At 35.8% G+C, this 23,013-nt stretch overlaps 1 protein-coding gene across 6 annotated transcripts in view; it reads right to left on the bottom strand.

The window, feature by feature from the left end:
• SCLT1 (sodium channel and clathrin linker 1) overlaps window positions 1–23,013 on the bottom strand; it is a 226,190-nt gene that overhangs the window by 124,633 nt on the left and 78,544 nt on the right. For all 6 annotated transcript variants that reach the window (XR_003968348.1, XR_003968349.1, XM_030313073.1 and 3 more), the window contains one exon: window positions 509–599. Coding sequence is in view for 4 of the 6 variants with exons in the window: in XM_030313073.1 (XP_030168933.1) it covers window positions 509–599 (91 nt within the window). In the remaining 2 variants the exon portion in view is untranslated. The remainder of the gene's footprint in view (window positions 1–508; window positions 600–23,013) is intronic.

Genomic DNA, 23,013 nt, shown 5'->3' with positions numbered 1-23,013 from the left:
ACATATTCCCAATTAATCAAATTTGATCTTGCATTAATATGTCTTTTAGTAATGATGTGTTTATGAATGATTACTGTTTTATTAACTCAGGATAAAGTAAATGGAAAGAAGTTATCTCCAAAATTATACTTTAGCTTCCTAATTTCACATTTCATATTTAGGGCAACAGAATTTTTTTTAATGTTTATTTTTGAAAGAGAGAGAGAGAGAGAAAGAGCGTGCAAGCAGGAGAGGGGCAGAGAGAGAGGGAGACACAGACCCGAAGCAGCTCCAGGCCCTAAGCTGTCAGCACAGAGTCCGATGCGGAGCTCAAACCCACAGACCGTGAGATCATTCCCTGAGCCAAAGTCAGACGCCCAACCGCCTGAGCCACTCAGGCACCCCTCAAAATGATTTTTAATTCATTTTCCAGCAATTGTCTTCAGTACCTAATCCAAAATAGTTTAATAACAAAATTCATAGAAAAGTAAGCTATAGACTACCAATTGCCCTAAAAAGAGGCAAATACCTTCTTTTGCATCTGTCCTTGAAGATCCTCAGTTACTTTGGTTAACTCATCCACTTTTGCTGCTGCACTTCTCAGATCTAACTTGGCTTGCCTAAAATAGAAATTAAATTAATAAACACTTTTCACAGACCATAAATAATTAAAAGTATTAGAAAAGAAATCCAAATATGATAAAATCAGTACTAACTCTTGTGCACCTAAAAATGGATCTAAGAGGTAGATACTAAAAGAGCCCTTTATTACTAATAAAATGCATGTGGAAGAGAGTGAAAAGGAAAAATATCACTAAAGGGCAAGGGTATAAAGTGAGAGTTATTACTACTTTATTTGGAAAAATTATATTTCATACTCAAATGATTCATATTTCATGAAAAAGTACTTTATCATCTTAATAAATTACCTAACAAGAATGACAGTATTAAGTAGAATATAGCTATGGTAATTTCTTGAATTTATAGAGTTGAAGAAGTATCACTGATTGGCTTTTCTATGAAAATGAACCAAAGCTTCAGTGCCTTAATCATTCCTTAAACACCAGACGTATTATAGAGCCACCGAACATAATGAATTCAAATATTTGTCTTGAGATAGTATAATAGTTATTAATGTTTTCAGAAATTTAGTGGCAAAGGACAAAAATAACAAGTTTATTGAATGTTCTGTTACTATCAAGTTTCAGTATCTTGACTCCCCATAGAAAAAGATATTAGGATAGAGACACTTTCTGAAACAGATAAAAAATATTTTTAATATCCTACCAATTAAGCACTAAGTACGAATACAAAACACCTGGGTTATGTAAAAAAAAATACATTTTTAGGAACAAAACTAGTATAGGAACTGACCATATTTATTTATTAATTATAGTTTATGTAGGTATTAAATATAAATCATATTAGTGCTGTTGAACCTAAAAAAACTATTTGATGGAAAATTCATAATAAATGTTAACTGATTTACTTTTGGCTAACAGTATTTATAATTACATTCTGATTGGCATAAAACAATAGGAAATAAAAATCTAATAAGAGCTAAAATGTATCACATAATCATTATATACCAGGAACTGTCCTAAATTCTTTGCAATCATCTCACTAATATAATTAACTCTCTCTGTGAATTAAGTACTATTGAGACTATTCTATCAAACTAAAGTCAAGAAAGTGAAGTTGACAGAGATTTACCAACTTGCCCAAGGATTCACAAATTAAACATGAAACTGGTATTTAACAGAAACTGTCTACAAAAAGTGGTCTCAAGAATATAAAATTAAGCATTTTAGGGAAATGTTTTTATTTTTAAATAAGTCCAATTTATGGGGCGCCTGGGTGGCTCAGTCGGTTAAGCGTCTGACTTCGGCTCAGGTCATGATCTCATGGTTGGTGGGTTTGAGCCCCACATTGGGCTCTGTGCTGGCAGTTCGGAGCCTGGAGCCTGCCTCGGATTCTGTGTCTCCCTCCCCCGCTCATGCTCTGTCTCTCTCTCTCTCAAAAATTAACATTAAAAATTTTTTTTTAATAAAAAATAAATCCAATTTATAAAAATCTGAATTTATCAGACATGAAACAGACCTTTCTACTTGCAAAATGGATCACCAAACAACAAAGCTAAAACCAAGACCACCTTAAACCAACACATTTAAAATCTACTTTAAGTTTAGAGACAATTTCAGGACAGCAACTAATAAATGTATTAATAAATGAATCTACCAGTTATAACATGCTATATACTTTAATGTTTTAAAAATGTTTATTCATTTAAGAAAATTTTTTTATGTTTATTTTTGAGAGACATAGAGACAGAGCATGAGTGGGGAAGGGGCAGAGAGATGAGACAGAGAATCCGAAGCAGGCTCCAGGCTCTGATCTGTCAGCACAGAGCCCGAAGCGGGGCTTGAACCCATGAACCATGAGATCATGACCTGAGCCAAAGTAGGACGCTTAACTGACTGAGCCTCCCAGGCACTCCTACATTCTATATATTTTGAAAGGAAAAACTTAAGGAGTAAGATATTTAGGTAGCAATGATAAAACTGGATACATTCTAAACAAGCATAGCACCCACACTGATTTGGTTTTCTTACCTTCAGATAGAGGATAATAATGCTTATTCTATTTATTTCATAGGTTGCTGAACAAGACAAAATAGATAATGTACATTAAGTACACTATAAACTATAAACAAATGCAAGGTTATGGCATGATTAAGAAAAAAAAAACTATTGGTTAGAGACACAATCAGAATAGGGTGCAATATGGAAAACCCTAGAGTCACGAACCCAATTCTGTCACTAACTAGTAATGTAGGCCTAATGCAATTCACTTGATAACAAGACTGTCTCAGCTATCTCACGTCCAACAACAAGGAAGTGGTTGGCCAAATTCAAAGACCAAAACCCTAAATAGATGGTCTCCTGATTCTAATTTTCCTAATGATTCTAATTCTAAAATTATCTTTCAATTGTATTCCATTTCCACTTCATGGCCCAACCTTTGGCCCCATCATTACTTCCCACAACTATTCCACTACTTTCCAAACTGAAGGCTTCACTGTGGGTCTCCTCCTTAATGCATCCTCTATAATGCATCTTCTCTGCAAATAAAAGGTATCCAGTGGCAAAAATTCGTGTTTAATAACATTTTCTGAATTTCCTACTTACTTCTTTGGGCACACAATCAACTCCTCTACATGGCATAAAGGTTAGTCATCACCTGGCCTCAAAAAGTCCCATATTTTACCAATTCCCTTCACATAATTTATGTTTCAAATACAACAGAGCACAAACTCAATGTTTCTTGAAACACATCATTGTCTATTTTCTTACATGTTTGATTGGCCTAGACTTCTTCCTCTTTTTCTGAAACATTCCTCAATCATCTTCAAGACATAGGTCAAAATCTCCACATTTCAAGTCTTCCTTAACTTCTAGTCAAAAGGCCCTATAATGCCAGTCTGCAAATTACATAATACTTTGTATGTTACTAACACCTACTCGCTTGTGGAAATGTGAATTTATAAAAAAAGTATGGAATATAAGATCATTAAAGGCAAAAATCACATTTTACTATTTTTTAAAATCTAAGGAGATAGCACAGTGCCTGGCATATAGTAGACAAGTAAAAGTCATAAATGAATAAAAGAGCATAAAAGGAGGAAATAAAGAGTAACAGGTACAATTATATCTTGACATTTAACTTAGGTCCCTCATATCCAATTTAATATTCATGTGTGGAAATCTTAGAATAATAATTTTATGAACTCTTCCAAATATATACTATCTCATTTGAAATAGAAATCTCTCTTCTACATAAATCAAGGAAAAAAATTCCTGCACTGGTCTTAAGAATTTTTTTTTTCAGTCATTAAAAAGAGCAATCCCTATCAAAATCACACCAGCATTCTTCCCAGTGGTAGAACAAACAATCCTAAAATTTGTATGGAATCAGAAAAGACCTCAGATAGGCAAAGCAATCCTGAAAAAGGAAACCAAAGCTGGAGGCGTCACATTTCCAGACTTCAAGCTATTTCACAAAGCTGTTAATCATCAAGACTGTGGTACTGGCACAAAAACAGACACACAGATCAATGGAACAGAACCCAGAACCCAGAGAAGGATCCACAAACATATGGCCAACTAATCTTTGACAAAGCAGGAAGGAGTATCCAATGGAAAAAAGACAGTCTCTTCAGCAAGTGCTGTTGGGAAAACTGGACAGCCACATGCAGAAGAATGAACCGAGACCACTTTCTTACACCACACACAAAAATAAATTCAAAACGGACAAAAGACCTAAACGTGAGATAGGAAGCCATCAAAATCCTAGAGGAGAAAACAGGTAACAACCTCTTTGACCTTGGCCACAGCAACTTTTTACTTGACATGTCTCTGGAGGCAAGGGAAACAAAAGCAAAATGAAGTATTGGGACCTCATCAAGGTAAAAAGCTTCTGCACAGTGAAGGGAACAATCAGCAAAACTAAAAGGCAGCCAACAGAATGGGAGAAGATATTTGCAAAGGGCATATCAGATAAAGGGTTAGTATCCAAAATCTATAAAGAACTTCTCAAACTCAACACCCAGAAAACAAACAATCCAGTGAAGAAATGGACAAAAGACACGAACAGGCACTTTCCCAAAAAAGACATCCAGATGGCTAACAGACACATGAAAAGATGCTCAGCATCACTCATTAACAGGAAAACACAAATCAAAACCACAATGAGATACCACCTCACACCTGTCAGAATGGCTAAAGTTAACAATTCAGGCCACAACAGATGTTGGCGACGATGTGGAGAAAGAGGAACCCTTTTGCACTGCTGGTGGGAATGCAAACTGGTGCAGCCCCTCTGGGAAACAGTATGCAGGTTCCTCAAAAAGTTAAAAATAGAACTACCCTACAACCCAGCAATTGCAATACTAGGTATCTGTATCCAAAGGACACAAAAATACTGATTCGAAGGGGCACATGCACCCCAATGTTTACAGCAGCACTATCGACAATAGCCAAAGTATGGAAAGAACCGAAATATGCATCGACTGATGATGGGTAAAGAAGATATGGTATCTATAGACAATGGAATATTTCTCAGTGACCAAAAAGAATGAAATCTTGCCATTTACATCAACTTGGACGGAACTAGAGTATATTATTCTAAGGGAAATCAGTCAGAGAAAGACAAATATCATATGACTTCACTCATACATGGAATTTAAGGTACAAAACAGATGAACATAAGGGAAGGAAAGCAAAAATACAACAACAACAGAGAGGGAGACAAACCATAAGAGACTCTTAAATATGGAGGATGAACAGGGTTGCTGGAGGGGTGCTGGGTGGGGGGATGGGCTAAATGGGTGAGAGGCATTAAGGACATGTGTTGGGTTGAGCACTGGCTGTTATATGTAAGTGATGAATCAATGAATTCTATTCCTGAAATCATTATTACACTATATGTTAACTAACTTGGTTATAAATTAAAAAAAAAAAAAGGATTTAAGAAATCTAAACTCATTAAAGGAAAAATATACAGAAAGCATTTGTTATACTAATTTCCCTAGAACACAAAAAGCTATGCTTGAGAGAAAAATAAGTAGTAGTCATATATATATATTCATTCCTACCTTATTTTACAAGAAGTGAATAGTTCTTTCTATTTTTGGCATGAAATACTACAAAACATTGTAGAATACAAATTGTTAAGGTCTGTCTTCTGTACCTTACTCTACCACCACAAAAGACATGTAAACTGGGCCAATCACTTAACGTCTTGAGTCTCAGAATTGCAGCTATAAAATCCAGATTAATAACAATTTTCCTGTATAGCTCACAGAATTCCCATAAAGTTCAAATAAGGTAAAGCATATTAAAGCACTTTTATAAACTAATTGTAGTTTATACAAATGCAAACTATCATCATAATTTTGCCCTATTTTAGAATTTCAATTGTCATGACCTATGTGGTATAGCTAGATTATAGCTGAAAAAGCACTGGGATACATGCATGTCTAACCCTAACTGTTAGCCAGGAAATGAAAAGTGGGATTTATGACGTGCTGCTTAAAGTCTGAAAATCACCTGGTAATCCCCAAACAGGATTTTAACTGATGGTTTTCATTTGGTACTGGTTAGATAGCTGGGATGGACTATGTGATCAGAGGGGCAAAAAAACATGCATCTTGGTAGTTCAATCTTCTGGAGACAAAGTGTGCCATTGTCTAAAGATCCTAGGGGTGCTTGTGGCTGAATGTCACCTGTGCCCTCTCTATGCCTGTTTATGCTTTTCTTTCTTTCTTTCTTTTTTTTTTTTTTAACTGCATGGTATCTTTTGCATTTAAATAAAAGCCTTATATGAGTCTACTCTGTGGAGTTTTGTCAGTCCTTTCAAATATTCAGACTTGTAAAACCTTTAAAGGAAGCAATAAGAATAATCCTAATTTTATTTTATGAAGGAAGTTTAACAACTATATGTTTATACTATTTTACATGCAAATGTCTTAGATACATGTCTGCTTATGTACATAATTTTATAAGTCAAAAAGTTTTTTTAGAAAAACAAATTTGATAAAAAATAAACAATAATACTAAATATTAACTAAGATTTGATTAGCAGAAACGAACATGGCTGCAGAGCAGGAGGACCCTAGGCTCGTCTTGTCCTACAAACACAATTAGATAACTATCAAATCATCCTAAATATGCCATAAATCAACCTGAAGACTGACAGAACAAACTCCATAACTAAAGGGAGTGAAGAGGCCACATTGAAGAAGGTAGAAAGTGCAGAGATGCAGTTTAGGGGAAAAATGGATCATGGGTGCTGCTGAGGGAGCTACGGTCAAGCAGAAGGGTGAGGGACAGTGGAGTACATAGGGGAATACACTAGGAGAATATTTCCCCAAAGTCATTGGCTTAGAAAATGATAGGGGCTGAATTTTGTGAGTTCTTGCAACCAGTGAGGCTTAAAGCATAGGGTTTTTTCAACGTTTTTTTTTTTTTTTTTTTTTAATTTATTTTTGGGACAGAGAGAGACAGAGCATGAACGGGGGAGGGGCAGAGAGAGAGGGAGACACAGAATCGGAAACAGGCTCCAGGCTCTGAGCCATCAGCCCAGAGCCTGACGCGGGGCTCGAACTCACGGACCGCGAGATCGTGACCTGGCTGAAGTCCGACGCTTAACCGACTGCGCCACCCAGGCGCCCCTTAAAGCATGGGGTTTTAAAGGTTGGCAGGCTTGGCTGGGATAGAGCGCAGAGGGCACTCCTCTGTTCCTGGCGGAGAAGGCAGGCAAAAAACCTGGGGGCAGGCAGCATAGAGAAACAGGGATCTGAAGAGCACCTATGGCACACAGTAGGGAGATTATTTGCTCTTCTCAGAGCAAGTCCCTGAGAGGCATCATTTACGGGCAGGCCTCTGGGAACAAAGAAGCTGGCTGATGCCACTTCCTTCTCCTGCCCCTCAGCATAAACACAGAGCCACCTGTGGGAAGCAGCACAGCATGGGCATTGGCAACCTGAGTTGCTTACACCAAACCCCATCCCCCTACACTCTGGGCAGTAGTGCCCTTCTCATCAGTCAAGCTTGTCTCAGTCCCTATGTGGCAGACCTTCCCCCAGAACAGCAGCACAAACCTGTCTACACCACATCTCCCAACCAGACAGTTCTGCAGGGCCTCAGTTCTGGTGGAGGTGGACACCACCTCAGGTCTCATTTTATAAGCAGACCAGAGCACACCTCATTAAAACTCACCACATTCAGGTCAGGGACCAAACACTGCCCAGAGCAGGCAAGGAGAGCCTCTGCAGATGACTGGTCTGAAGGACAGCGCAGCCCGAAACACAATAGCAGAGCACACTCAGCACACACTGGAGATACTTTCTAAGGCACCAAGCCCTGGGCACTACATGACCTCTTCTTCATAAGGTCAGTAGTTTCAGGAGCAGGTGACATATTGCCTTTTCTAACACAGAGAAGAAAGCAGAAACTTAGATAAAATGCCAAGGTGGAGGAATTTATCCCAAATGAAAGAACAAGATAAGGCCATTGCCAGAGATCTAACAGAAACAGATACAAGTAACATGCCTGATGAAGAATTTAAAGCAACAATCATAATAATACTCACTGGGATTGACAAAAGAATAGAAGACATCAGAGAGACCCTTACCACATTAATAAAAGTTAAAAAAGATTAAGAATACAATAAATGAGATTGGAAACAGGTTTGATGCAATGAACATCAGGTTGGAAGACAGAGAAACGACTGGTGATCTAGAAGACAAAGTAATGGAAAATAATGAAGTTGAACAAAAGAGAATATTATGTAATATGAGAATAGATTTAAGGAACCCACTGACTCCATCAAATGAAATGCCACTTGTATTATAGGAGTCCCAGAAGAAGAAGAAGAGAGAAAAGGGGGCAGACAATTTATTTCAAGAAATAATAGCAGAAAACTTCCTAACTGAAGGGAGGAATCAGACATCCATATCTAGGAGGCACAAAGAATTCCCATCAAAAATGAACAAAAGCAGGCCAAAACCAAGGCATATTGTAATTAAATTTGAAAAATATAGTGTTAAAGAAAAAAATCTTAAAAGCAACAAGAGAAAAGAAGTCCTTACCTTACAAGGGAAAACCCATAAAGTTAGCTAGAGATTTCTCAACAGAAACTTGGCAAGCCAGAAGGGAGTGGCATGATACATCCACAGTGCTGAATGGCAAAAATCTGCAGCCAAGAATACTCTATCCAGAAGGCTAGCATTCAGAATAGAAGGAGAGAGGGTTTCCTACACAACAAAAACTAAAGGAATTCGTGACAACTACACCAGCCCTGCAAGAAATATTAAAGGAGACTCTTTGAGTACAAAGGAGAAACCAAAAGTGACAAAGATAAGAAAGGATCGACGAATATTTCCAAAAACAACACACAAAGTAAATAATAAAATGGTACTAAATACATACCTATCAACAATTATTCTGAATGTAAATGGACTAAGTGCTTCAATCAAAAGACAGAGGGTATCAAATGGATGAAATAAATAAGACCCATCTATATGCTGCCAATAAGAGATTCATTTTAGACCTTAAGACACCTGCAGATTGAAAATGAGGGGGTGGAAAAATATTTATTATGCAAATGGATGTCAAAAGAAAACTGGAGTAGCAATACTTGTATCAGATAAACTAGCCTTTAAAACAAAGACTGCAAAAAGAAAGGGCATTATATAATCATAAAGAAGGCAATCCAACAAGAAGATATAACAATTATAAATATTTATGCACCAAGCATGGGTGCACCCAAATATTTAAAACAATTAATAACAAACATAAAGGAACTGATAATAATACAACAATAGCAGAGGACTTTAACACCCTACTTACATCAATGGACATATTTATATTCTCATATAAATAGAAAATAAACAGGGAACCAATGGCTTTGAATGACACTCGGGATCATATGGATTTCACAGATACATTGAGGACATTCCATGCTAAAACAGAATACACTGTTTTCAAGTGCATATGGAACATTCTCCAGAATAAATCAAATAGCAGGTCACAAAACAGGCCTCAACAAATACAAAAAGACTGAAATTAGGGGTGCCTAGGTGGCTCAGTTGGTTGAGCCTCCAACTCTTGACTTCAGCTCAGGTTATGATCTCACGATTCATGGGATCAGGACCCATGCTGGGCTGCGTGCTGACAGCCAAGAGCCTGCTTGGGATTCTCTCTCTCCTCTCTGACTCTCCCCCGTCACATACTCTCTCTGTCTCAATAAATAAATAAATAAATAAATAAATAAATAAATAAATAATCATTAAAAAAAAAAAAAAAGACTGAATCATACCATGCATCTTTTCTGACCACAACGCTATGAAACTAGAAGTCAACTCCCCTGTCCCTCCCCCTCCCCCCCCCCCCCAAACACACACAATCTAGACTACAAATGCATGGAGGTTAAGCAACATACTACTGAACAACGAATGAGTCAGGGTGGCTGGGTGGCTCAGTCAGTTAAGCGTCCAACTTCAGCTCAGGTCATGATCTCATGGTCTGTGAGTTTGAGCCCCATGTCAAGCTCTGTGCAGACAGCTCAGAGTCTGGAGCCTCCTTTGGATTCTGTGTCTCCCTCTCTCTCTGCCCCTCCCCCGTTCATGCTCTGTCTCTCTCTGTCCCCAAAATAAAATATAAACGTTGAAAAAAAAATAAATAAATAAACATTAAAAAAATTATAAACAATGAATGGGTCAATCAGGATATCAAAAAAGTTAAAAAATACATAGAAACAAATGAAAATGAAGACACAATGGTCCAAAATCATTGGGATGCAACAAATGCAGTCCTAAGAGGGAAGTACACAGCACTACAGGTTTATCTCAAGAAGCAAGAAAAATTTCAAATAAACAACCTACCTTACATTTAAAGGAGCTAGAAAAAGAACAACAAATGAAGCCTGAAGCCAGCAGAAGAAAGGAAGTAATAAAGATTAGAGCAGAAATAAATGATATAGAAACTTAAAAACAATAGAACAGATCAATGAAATCAGGAGCTGGTTCTTTGAAAAAAAATAATAAAATTGAACTTCTAGCTAGATTTATCAGAAAGAAGAGAGAAAGGATCCAAATAAAATCACAAATGAGAAAGGAGAAATAACACCACAAAAATACCAACAGTTCTAACATAAAAATGGATATGAAAAGCAAAGCTGGAGACATCACAATTCTAGATTTCAAGTTATATTACAAAGTTATAGTCTTGGAGACAGTATGGTATTAGCACAAAATAGACACATAGATCAATAGAACAGAACAGAAAACTCAGAAATGAATCCACAAGTATATGGCCAATTAATATCCAGTGGTGTTGGGAAAAATGGATAGCAATAAGCAAAAAAATGAAAGTGGACCACTTTCTTACACCAAACACAAACGTAAATAAAGTTTCTGGGATTTTTCATTAATGTAAGTTTTGTTACTTATAATATTAAAGAGATTTGAATTAAACCTTTAAAAATAAAGCTCTGGGGTGCCTGAGTGGCTCAGTTGGTTAAGCGTCCGAATTCGGCTCAGGTCATGATCTCGTGGTTTGTGAATTTGAGTCCCGTGTCCGGCTCTGCGCTGACAGCTCAGAGCCTGGAGCCTGCTCTCTGAAGCATGAGCAGGGGAGGAGCAGTGACAGAGGGAGACACAGAATCCGAAGCAGGTTCCAGGCTCTAAGCTGTCATCACAGAGCTCAGTGCAGGGCGTGAACCCATGAGCTGTGAGATCATGACCTAAGCAGAAGTCAGATGCTTAACTGACTGAGCCACCCAGGTGCCACCCCCCCCAAATTTTTTTTAAAAATAAAGTTTTGCTCTCTTAAGCAAAGTATAACCAAGTATAGAAGATACAATAAGTATAATACTTATAGCATTAACTTGGGAAGAAATTAAAATGTCTTAATTATCAAAACATATTTTTTGAGATTTAACATCAAATACAATAAGCGTAAGTTGTATTACAATAAAATTTTAAATATTTTTTGTAGTACATTTCAACAGTATCCTAGAAATGTTTATAATATTTCTTTTGTATGATGAAAAACCGTAAGGCTCTGAAAGAAAAAAACCCAGTTTGACTGATTTGATACATATTCCAAAATATACATACATACATACATACATACATACATTTATTTTTGTTTCAAGTTTTCATTTGAATTCCAGTTAGTTAACATAGAGTATAATATTAGTTTCAGGAGTAGAACTTAGTGATTCATCATTTACATGTGCTCACAAGTGCCCTCCTTAACACCCATCATCCATTTAGCTTATCCCCCTGCCCACCTCCTCTCCAAGAATCCTCAGTTTGTTCTCTATAGTTAAAAGTCTGTTTTATGGTTTGCCTCTTTTTCCCTGCTATGTTCATCTGTTTTGTTTCTTAAATTCCACAAATTAATGAAATCATATGGTATTTGTTTTTCTCTGACTTGTTTCACTTAGCATAATATACCACAGCTCCATCCACATTGCTTCAAATGGGAAGATTTCATTCTTTTTTATGGCTGAATAATATTCCACTGTGTGTGTGAGATAGCTTTCTTCATATATACATACATCTATATATATACACATATGTATACACACATATACACACACACATAAAAGGTAGTAGAAAGCACACAAAGGTGAGATACAGATCTATATCTATCTATTGAGAAAGGGAGAGAAATATCACAACTTCTTTATCCATTCATCAGTTGATGGTCATCTGGGCTCTTTCCATAATTTGGCTACTGTTGAATATTTAAAATTTTTAAATGTAAAAGAAAAGGCATACATAAGGTACTTTAATAAGTACTTCTGTAATTGTCCAGGATAATAAAACCAACCATTTATGCTTAAAAACTTTAGAAAATCCCCAAATATAATTGTAGACAATTCTGAATTAAAAAAAAATTTTTTTTAATGTTTATTTATTTTTGAGAGAGACAGAAAGATAGAATGCAAGCAGGAGAAGGGCAGAGAGAGAGGGAGACACAGAATCTGAAGCAGGCTCCAGGCTTTGAGTTATCAGCGCAGAGCCCGACACGGGGCTCAAATCCATTAACGGTGAGATCATGACCTGAGCCGAAGGTGGACACTGAACCAACTGAACCAACTGAACCACCCAGGCTCTCCCAGAGTTATGAATTTTTACGATCACTTCTGCTTTTAGAAAACTGAAGTAAAAATCATAGCAAAAGTTTTATTTTATTTTTAAATTTATTAATTATTTATTTTTGGAATAGTTTTAATTTTTTTCTCCTTTCAATCTTTAGTCATAGTCTAATGATTAAACCTACTCAAAAGGCAGAAGCCTATTAAGAAACTGTGAAAGCAATGGATATTCATAATTCCTGTACTTAGCTATCAAAATTTAAAATAGGTTTTGCAGTCTAAAAATAGTTCATTTGTGTATAACTTTTACATAACTTTAATTCAAAATTATACACAATTTAGTTCAAAATTCTGAATTCTATATTAGAATATAATTTTTTATCACACTAGTAGTGGTTCTCTATATTCTGTGTATGAAAGTAAGCTTTTTGCAACTATATATGCATAGTCTCTGAGTCCTGTTTCAGATGACTGAATAGTACCTGGTCATCTCTCTTTTTCAGAATCACTATAGTTGATTCTGATATACAGCCATTGTCTTAGATTTTACACAATGACTACACAATCAACATGTTTAACTTTGCAAAAATACTCTAAGAAATGATTACAAATACAGTTTTAGAGTCATATAACTTTAAGTACCACTGATAATCTTAAGAATATATTAATTTTCAGTTATGAAACAGACTTAGGCAATGGACATATTCAAAAATTTTTACCACACACCTGTCATGTTCCAGACAGAAAAGATGTTTTGTAAGGTGGTAGGAAGCACATAAAGATAGGTGAGATACAGTAATCTTTAGGAGGGGCACACAGCACACTTCAAGCATCACAAAAGATTACAAGAAAGTATTATGATTCAGAGTAGATAGTACATTTGCATTTAGTTAAGAGCCTATGGAAGTAGGAGGTATTTAAAATGAGAATTGATACAGGAATGGTGGATTTCACAAGCAGAGACAGAGAAAGCTTCAAGAAGGAACAAAGCAAATACAAGCATAAAGGTAGGAAAGTATAGGACGTATTTAGAGAAGATGGGAAACAAGACTGGAAAGGTAATGGGTAGTTACAATGTGCCTCAATTAACAAGTTAAGCGATCTGTAAAAATTTAAATGAAATGGGGTAGCTGCTCAAATAACAGATCAGAGCTGTACTTTAGGAACTTAAATCTGGCATTTGTGAAAAAGGATGGACTATAATGAGGGTCCTCTTTAACCAATAGATCATAATAAATGAGACAGAGGCAGGAAAGGTGAAGGGTGATGGTAACAATAGGTAAGCAGTTCCACTGGGTAAGATGGCATAGATTTCACCAAGATAGAATTTACAAGATTCCATCCACTTATTCTTTCAACAAATCTTTACTGAATGTTTATAATATGTCAGACACTATGAATATAGTCAGGACACGTTGAGCTTCAAGTGTTGGTGACTCATTCAGTTTTGTATTTCTGGAGCCCTAGACTTATTTTATTGAACATCTAATGTAAACTATACTAAGTACTATTGTCAGTACTGGTGATGCAGGAGTAAACAAGGGAGAGAAAGCTCCTGTCCTCATAAATTTTATACATTGTAGTAGAGGGATATAGACAATATGTATGTTAATAAATAAATGAAGTAATTTCAGAAAGTGATAATGCTATGAAGCAAATGGTATAGAACAATGAGAGAAAGACGTGGGTCATCAGGAACAGCCTGTCTAAGGAAGGGATATTTGAGCTAAGATCTAAAGGACAATGAATTCAAGTTAAAATCTAGGGAGAGTTATAAGGCAGAGAGAATTAACAATGAATGCAAATAGTATTAAAAGGGTACTATAAGAAATGACAATTAGCTGGAATGTGTTACAGAAAAAAAAGACACAGTAAGAATTTTGGAATTTGTTCCAACTGCAATGAAAACTACTGAATGTTAAAACAGGTGAGTGATGTGTTTTATACTTTGAGAAGACTACTTGGGCTGGTATGTTGAAAATGATTTACAGTGGAATAAGAGTGAAAACAGAGAGACCAGATAGAAGACAAATACAGGCAAGAGATAGTGATGGCTTGGAATAGAGGTGAGAAAGGTAATGACTGGATTTGTGATATCTGGATATAGAGCCTACAAGATTTGAATGTGGGAGTAAAGCAAAAGAGAAGAATAAGCAAAATTCCTAGGTTTAATGATGGTATTAGTTATAAGATGGGGAAGACCTGCAATCCTTTCCTCAATCATAGCAGTTCAACTTTGATCAGTTTTATATATTGCGGTTCTATGTGTATGATTTTTTAAAGGATTCTGCTTAAAAAAAAAAAAAAGTATGAAAACTCCTGCTCTAGAAATTCAAGTATAGAGCTCAACAAAGTTATCAAGGCCAGAGGTACATATTTGGGCAACAGTATTGAGATTAAAGTTTAACTCAGATAGGATAAATATGATCATTTAAGGTGGGGATGTGTATAATATTACTAGAGAACTATCTGAGTAGGTAGGCTAAGGAAATGGGAAAAGCTAAGGAAGAAAAGAAATGGCCAAAAAGGTCAGAGAGGAAATCAGGACACAAACACTAAAGATGTAGTAGAGAAATGTTCAAGGGTAGAAAAATAATCAACAGAGGAGAATGGAAGATTTTATTTTCAGGCACAAATGGTACCAGTAATCTTGAGGAGAAGAATAGAGAGGTAGGATCAAATCCAAGCTGAAAGAAATTTGAAAGAGTGACTATAGCACATACGATACTTCTTCCAAGCAATTTCAGAAAAGGGTAAGGAGAAAATATAGTAATATGAGGAAGCATCAGGGGACATCTGTATACTAGAGGTCTTGGAAGAACCCCACAAAAGACAGACTAAGATTTTTAAAAAGAATGAATATATTTGATGGAATCAGATATAAGAAACAAAAAACTGGGGTTATATAGCTAACAAGACATGAGGTTATAACAACAGAGAGGAGGAAAACAGAAAGGAATGTTTCATCTAGTCTTAGAATAGCAACAAAAAAGGTAAGATTGATCTTCCAGAGCTCAGGAGGGAAACATCTACTGTCTATTTATTATATGAATACCAACTCCCAAATCTACAGGTATATGCTTTGTAAATATTATACAAGCCTACCTACATAGGTTGGATACTAAAGTAGAATGGAGGAAAGCAAAGATAGTAAAAGTATATAGTATACTGCAGCACTACAAGGAAGCTCATTTTATTTCTATTATTAAGATGAGGAAACTGAAGTTCATTCAGTTAAGCAACCTGTCCAAGTCAACAGAATATAAAAAACAAATGTAGAACTGTCTGACTTCAAAGACTATGCTTTTTAAACTTTACACCACACAGAAGCACACTCTTAGATTAGGTGTGCAAATGTGGAGTATTTGCACAATATAATTATAATTACCAATAAAATACGTATTTTGAAATAAACCAGTAATGCCCTATTAGAGGTAAAGTTCCAAACAATAAAGTTAGGGATTTGTTCCTACTCCTGACTAGTATGTTCCAGAAGCAAAGTCTAATATTCTTTATGCCTGTTAAAGATGAAAAGGAAAAGATATAAACATTTTTGAGTAGGAGGTGACATTAAGTAACTCTTTAAATAACATTAAAGTAAAACAGTATGACGAGATAGGAAAATGCCAACAAAGCCCTATTTCTTATCTTAAAAACATGCTTTCTATGCTCAGAAAACTAGCTGCCAACACATAAGCAACTGTCTGGCAATTCTTATGACTAAGCACATCTGCTCAGGACCATTTCTCACATGGGATAGTTTCCAAGAAACACTATGAATCAAAAGAGTGATCCATAAATTCCAGATTTCCATAGCATTTTTATAAAAGACAAAATATTATTCAAATTTGAACATGAAACATCTGAGAAAAATCTGTTATCTCAGCTAAAATAAAAGTATTACCTGGCAAAGGTACATCTGTGTATTTCTAAAACATACAAAAACTATTGGCACAACATTTTTGAAAAAAAAAGTATGCATCTATAAAAAAGATTAATGATAAACACATGAATATACACAGACAGTGATTTATGTAGTTTAACCTTTGTTGCATCAAACATAATAAAATTCTATCAACAATTACATTTCTACCACATCAGCTCTTACATTCTTCAATAAAATCATGTATTTATAAATCATTTTACTATCACATTTTAAAGATTTCCTGGATTTTATTTCATATTTAAATACAACACTAAACATAAAAAAATACTTAAATGTGTCTATCATGCATTCAAACTTGGAGATGATTGGTAATAAAAACAGATTTAAAAGTCAATAGGGTTTAAAGCCAGTATCCATAATGTGAAACACTGAAAAATCTCTTAATTTAGTTTGCAAAGCTACTGTTATATTAAAAATGGTTTTTTTAGGTGTGTTGTTTTAGAAATCAAACTACTAAGTAGATCTACATTACTCCACAACTGAAGAATTTAACATATAGTTTTTCTAAATAATTACAGTCCACGAAAACAGTTGTGACCCCAAAAGGCCAATAGTCATGTACACAAATAAAAAACACACAAAAATTTAGTTTTGCCCCTCCAATGAAATACAATTACTTAATTAACTGACTTAATGACTCAAGTACTTGCCATGTGTCTAACACTGTGTTAGATGTTGGCAAGATACAAATGGCTAAATGAGGATCTTATGAACTAGCAAGGACAGATTTGTAAAGAATTATGTACGTTAAAGTGTTAAAAATGCTGTGACAGATATATGTGCAGTCCAAAGCTGAGGCACAAAGAAAGGCATGTTTGGCTCCTACCTCAGGAAGAAGAAACCATAACGTTTCAGAAAAAGATTTCTAGAAGATGTGACACCTGAGCTGAACCTTGAAAATTGAGAGGATATTTATCAGAAAAAGGCATTTTAGGCAGCCTGAACAATGTGAGCTAAAGTAGGGAGTTATGAAATAGCATGGTTTGTTTAGGAAACTGAAAATAGTTCAGAAAATTGAGGTGATGACTGACAAAATATAGAGTTAAGTAGCCAGGGGTCAAGTCATAGAAGGCTTTAATGTCATAGTGAGTAATTTGAATTAAATCCTACAGGCATTTGGTAGCCACTAAAGGAGACTGACATGATCGGATTTTATTTCAAATCATTTTGATGACAGTATGAAAAAAGAAGATGTGGAGGGTAAGTCAATTTGGAGGTTACTGCTGCACTGATGGACTATGGAAACACAGTACCAATCTAGTTAAACAAAACTGAAGGATCTGAGAGACATTTATAAGGTAGAGCTAGGAAAGAAGAGGATTTAGGATGCCTCCTAGTTTCCTAAAGCAGAAACTGGATGGTGCCATTCATAAACATAAAAAGATAAAGGAGATATGGTAAGACACAGTTTAGTACCTCTGACCTATGTGAGTAGAAATGATAAAAAGAACACTGAGCTAGAAAAAATGGAATGGGACCCCATCTTTAGAAATTGTTAAATCCACAGAAGATGTGTGAAATGAAATGAGTCCAATTACAACAAGTTTGAGGCTGTATAATACATAAACTTATTAAAGACTGTTTCTACACTCAGAGCACACATGTTTAAGTTTTCAATAAGTATTAAATAAGTTTACTGACAAGTTATAGATTGTTTATAAGAAGATAATATCTGTATCTGCTAATAAGATCATTCCTTAGTGGCTAATTTTTTTTAAAATAAATATTCTGATTGTGCCAATCTGATGATATGGATCCCTATGCAAGTGCTTTAGTCAATCTTTATAGTATGTCCTTTTACAAGTTTACAGTACATCCTTTTTACAAATTATTCCTCAAAGAGATACACAAATGACAATCCTTTCCTTCAAAGATTTTACAAGGCAGATAAAAAAATCTGAGCACATATGAACTGAAAAATAACTGTTTCCATAAACAAGCTAAATATAAACAAATATAACAAAAAAGCACCCAAAGAAAAACAGCATAAAATCTCATGTTAAAATAAATAAATGCTGAGTATATCCACAAGAAAAGAAAAGTAAAAATCTGGTATAATGAACTGAGAAAAGTCTTCTTGGAGAAGGCAGGTTTTAACCAGGTTTTGAAAGTTGTAAGTTTTCTGAGAAACAGAATAATGATCAAAAGCCAAAGGAAGAAACCAAAGGCCTTTCCATGAGAAACCATAAAATAACTATTTTGAGCAGTGTGTACGTAACTGGGAGGTTGGGGAAGGGGTAGGTGAATAAAGGTTCTGAGAAACTAGGCTGAAGAGTTTTATCTGCTATGACAGAGCATCAGCAGAAACTCTTGAAAAGGAAAATGATAAAAGCTTTCATTATAAGGTCCCATGATTCTAATCTTTGTTGCACCATAAAACCAGACAGCAAATGAAACTAATATGTTTTCAGTATGAGTACAAATTTAAACAAATCTAGAATTAAAAGAGTTTTTAATTTAGTTACTCTTGGCATAGTTACAGGGGCATCTCAAAACTTAAATTCTGGTAATGTCAATATGCCCCATCATTCAGAATCTGTCAAACTTGAAAGCAACACCCTCTTCCCTAAAAGAAGCATCTGCTTATCCTTATGTTTCTTCAGATCTGTGGCAGGAAAAGCAAGCATAGTTTTATGTATACAACTACGAACTGCTTAATGTTATGCTATGGAATATTGTCAGCAAATATGGCAAAGTTGCTCATGGACAATTATACACTTAAGACTTTCTAAGCTTTAGAAAACCATAACTTCCTTTACTGATCTCTAACCTCAACTTATAATCTTTAGGCCCAAATGTCCATAACCCAAATGAAACTTCATGCAGGTGTCAAAAACCAATGTAACCACTCTTGGTCCTTTAATAATTAACTCTCATTCTTGACTGCTGTGAATGTTGTCAGAAAACCAGGTTGAGAACTCACTAGACTAGCAATTATAAGTTATGAGCTCTAATTTGGCTCCATGAATTTGTCGTACAACCACGGACAAGACAAATAATTTTCGAGCCTTTGGTTCAGTTTGGTTTCTTCTAATATCATTGAGATATCGTTAGCAATAAAATCCTACAATTCCTCCTCTGCCCTTTCACCCAATATCACCAAGTTCTGCCCATTTTTCCTACATAGAATCTTTTATATGCATTTCAGTTTTCTATTTCTGTTTTCATCATATGACTGCAGGTCTTTGTGAACCAATTTCCTTACTCATCTTCCTTCCAGAATCATCATACCCTGATTTATACTACATACATTATAAATCACATTCTTCTTTTTTCTTCCACTCTTTCTGAACCCTGAGTGCAGAGTTGAGTTAATCACACTTCTCATCCCATGGCCCATTATCACTATTAGCTGTGAAAGACTGCTCTCATTTGTTTCTTTTATTTTCCTGTTCATTACCAATCCCTCTCTCATTCCCCTTCATTTTTAAGGTTCATATTACATTATGATATATTCTTGGACATATATATGTATACTGGAAAAATATATATTATTATTTGCATGCTTGTGTTTTTTATGCTATAGATCTATATCTCTTTTTACTGTAATATAAACCTTGTTTTTTAGATTGACGTAAATACAAGTTTCCAAATGATGCAGTTATTCCGCAGGATGCAATCACCACATCTTACCTATCCATTTCCTTAGTGACAGACACTTACAATGTCTCTAATACCCAATTTTTACAAATAAAGACAATCACTAAACTTGAAGTTAGGGTATATCAGTCCTTTTAATTTTTAGATTTTATTATTTTATAGTATATACATACATACAATATGTACACACACACACATATATATATATATATTTACATTTCACTTTACTAAATATCCTGATATGAATATAGCTAACTAAAAAAAATATGTTCACAATCAATACACATTACTGTTTAAAATATTTAAAATGTATACAAATTGTATCATACTGTATTGTCACTTCTTTTTTACCTTGTTATTATACTGATTATATATTTTTATTTATTATTTATTTTTAGACAAAGAGAGTGTGTGCGAGCGGGGGAGAGGTGCAGAGGGGGAGAGAGAGAAAGAGAGAATCCCAAGCAGGCTTCCCGCACAGAGTGAGTAGAGCCTGATGTGGGGCTCAATCCCATGACCCTGGGGTCATGACCCAAGCCGAAATCAAGAGTCATATGCTCAACTGACAGCTACCCAGGTATCCCTCCACATATTTTTGACACTGATAACTGGTATCACACTGATCACATTCTTTTAGAAGTATTTAGAAATAGTATCACATTATTTTAACTTGCATTTTCCTGATTGCTGACTTTTGACTTCATATTCTTTGCCTAATTTTCTATATTATTATTGATGTTTAAGTTAATGTATCCTCAATAGTAATGCACTGTCAATTATACGTACTGTGAAAGTCTTCTCACAGAGTATGGGTTGTCCTTTCATTTGACATACTGATTCTTGTAATAGAACTTTTACATTTTAACAAATTCAAATATATCAATCTTTTCCTTTTTGGCTTGCACTTGAATTTTGATTAAGAATTACATCTGTAGCAAAATGTTCAAGAGAGATTTTTTGATACTTTAAAACAAATTCTATAAAGTTTTGCTTTTTACATTTAGGTAAAAAATCCATAAAACTGTATAAATCCATAAACTGTATAAATCCATACTGTATATTTAATCCATAAAACTGTATAAATACTTGAGGGAGGGGTTAAGATGGCAGAGAAGTAGGGGGACACTGGGCTTTCCTCATCCCTCAAACACAGCTATATTGAGGTCAGATCAATTCAAACACCCAGGAAATCAATCTGTGGAGTAGCAGAAGGATCTCTACAGTTGGAGGGAGAGAGTGAGGCAGATGTGTGGAAGTGAACTGGGGGAGAGAAAAATGGCAGTGTCATGGAGGGGGAGGGAACCCTTTCCATGGAGACAAAAGGGAGAGAAAGAGACAGTGGCACTGAGAAAACGCACCATCAAGTTTGCATAAGAGGAAAATCTCTCTGGATCATGGACTGGAGAGCAAGAAATACTGAGCGTCACAGGGTTTTTTCTGCAAATAGCATTTGGAGCTCAAACTCTGAGGTTTTGGAAGTGCATGACTTTCTCTGGAGCAGAGCTGTGGTGCACACTCCTGGGGAGGGAGCTGGCCTGGAAGTGCATAGTGTGGTGTAGGCATTTCAGGTCACATTGGGAGAGAACACTCCCCTTTTTGGAGTACTTTGGGAAGAGGGTTTATTGCCTCCCCAAAGCCAAAAGACCCTGCAGGTACCAGCCAAAGGCCTTTCATCAGCATGGGACAGAGGCACACCCCGACGGAATATAACCTTTGCTGCTTTTAGCGGTGTGACACTATATATTTTGTGCACTATGCAGGCATGGGACTGTTTTTCAGGGACAGAGGGCTAATGACACAGGGTGCAGAGGCTCTACTCTGGAGGAGAGGGTCAGATACGCATGGTGCCCAGTCCTTTGAGACTTTGGGTTTTGAATCCTAGCTGTATACCAAAGAAAAAACAAGGGAGAACTATGGCGTAGGGCAAATCAACTGCCCTCGCTATTCTGTGTGGCACCATTTTCTCCCTACCACCAACACAGTAGGTCTTCAGAGAACAGCACAGTAGCCCCCAGTATAGGCAGACCCACTTACACTAAACCATGCCTGCCGACCCGTCTGGCAACTGCTTATTTACTGGAGCAAGACTGACTCTGGGCCAACGCAGCAGGCCTCTCCTCCAGACCAGCACAGCCAGCATCCCCCATGCACCAAGTGCATTGAAAATATAGTGCTTTAAATGACACCTGTGTTTTTTTTTTTCTCTTTTTCTTTTTTTCTTTTGGAATCAGGATTTTAGTTACCTGTTGTTTTTTTTTTATTTCCTTTTCTCTCTCTTTTTTTTTTTTTTGGATCTGCTTTTTTTATTATTTTTCTCTTCTTTTTTTTCACCCCTTTCTTTTTCTTAGAAATAACCCTTATAGTTTTTTGATTCTGTTTGGTTTTTGTTGTTGTTGTTGTTGTTCCCTTTCCTTTTCTCTTTTTTTGGGATCAGGCATTTATCCCCCCCCCCTTCCAGGTTTCTTCCAGGTTTACTCCAACAAAAAATTCAAAGCACACACAGTTAAAAGTTCAAACACTCCCCTACTGCAAGCAAAGAGGAGCTCTGCTGAGGACTGACCAGTGGGAAAGAGCAGCCAAAATGCAACAACAGAGTGTGCAGAGCATACAATGGAAACACTTCCTGGAGTGCCAGGCCTCAGACAGTGTATGAGCCCTTTATATATAGCAGTATTTGCAGGTGCAGGACACATAACAAGCTTCTAAAACATGCAAAAGACAGAAACTTAGCCAGAATGACAAAACAGAAGAATTCTTGCCAAAGAAATCACAGCCAGGGACATGCTCAAAACAGATAAAAACAACATTTAGAATTTAGA

The sequence above is a fragment of the Lynx canadensis genome, chromosome B1 (genome assembly GCF_007474595.2).
Source record: "Lynx canadensis isolate LIC74 chromosome B1, mLynCan4.pri.v2, whole genome shotgun sequence".
In the NCBI taxonomy this organism is placed as follows: domain Eukaryota; kingdom Metazoa; phylum Chordata; class Mammalia; order Carnivora; family Felidae; genus Lynx; species Lynx canadensis.
Note: the sequence above shows the minus strand (reverse complement) of the source record. Positions and strands in the feature narration are given on the sequence as shown.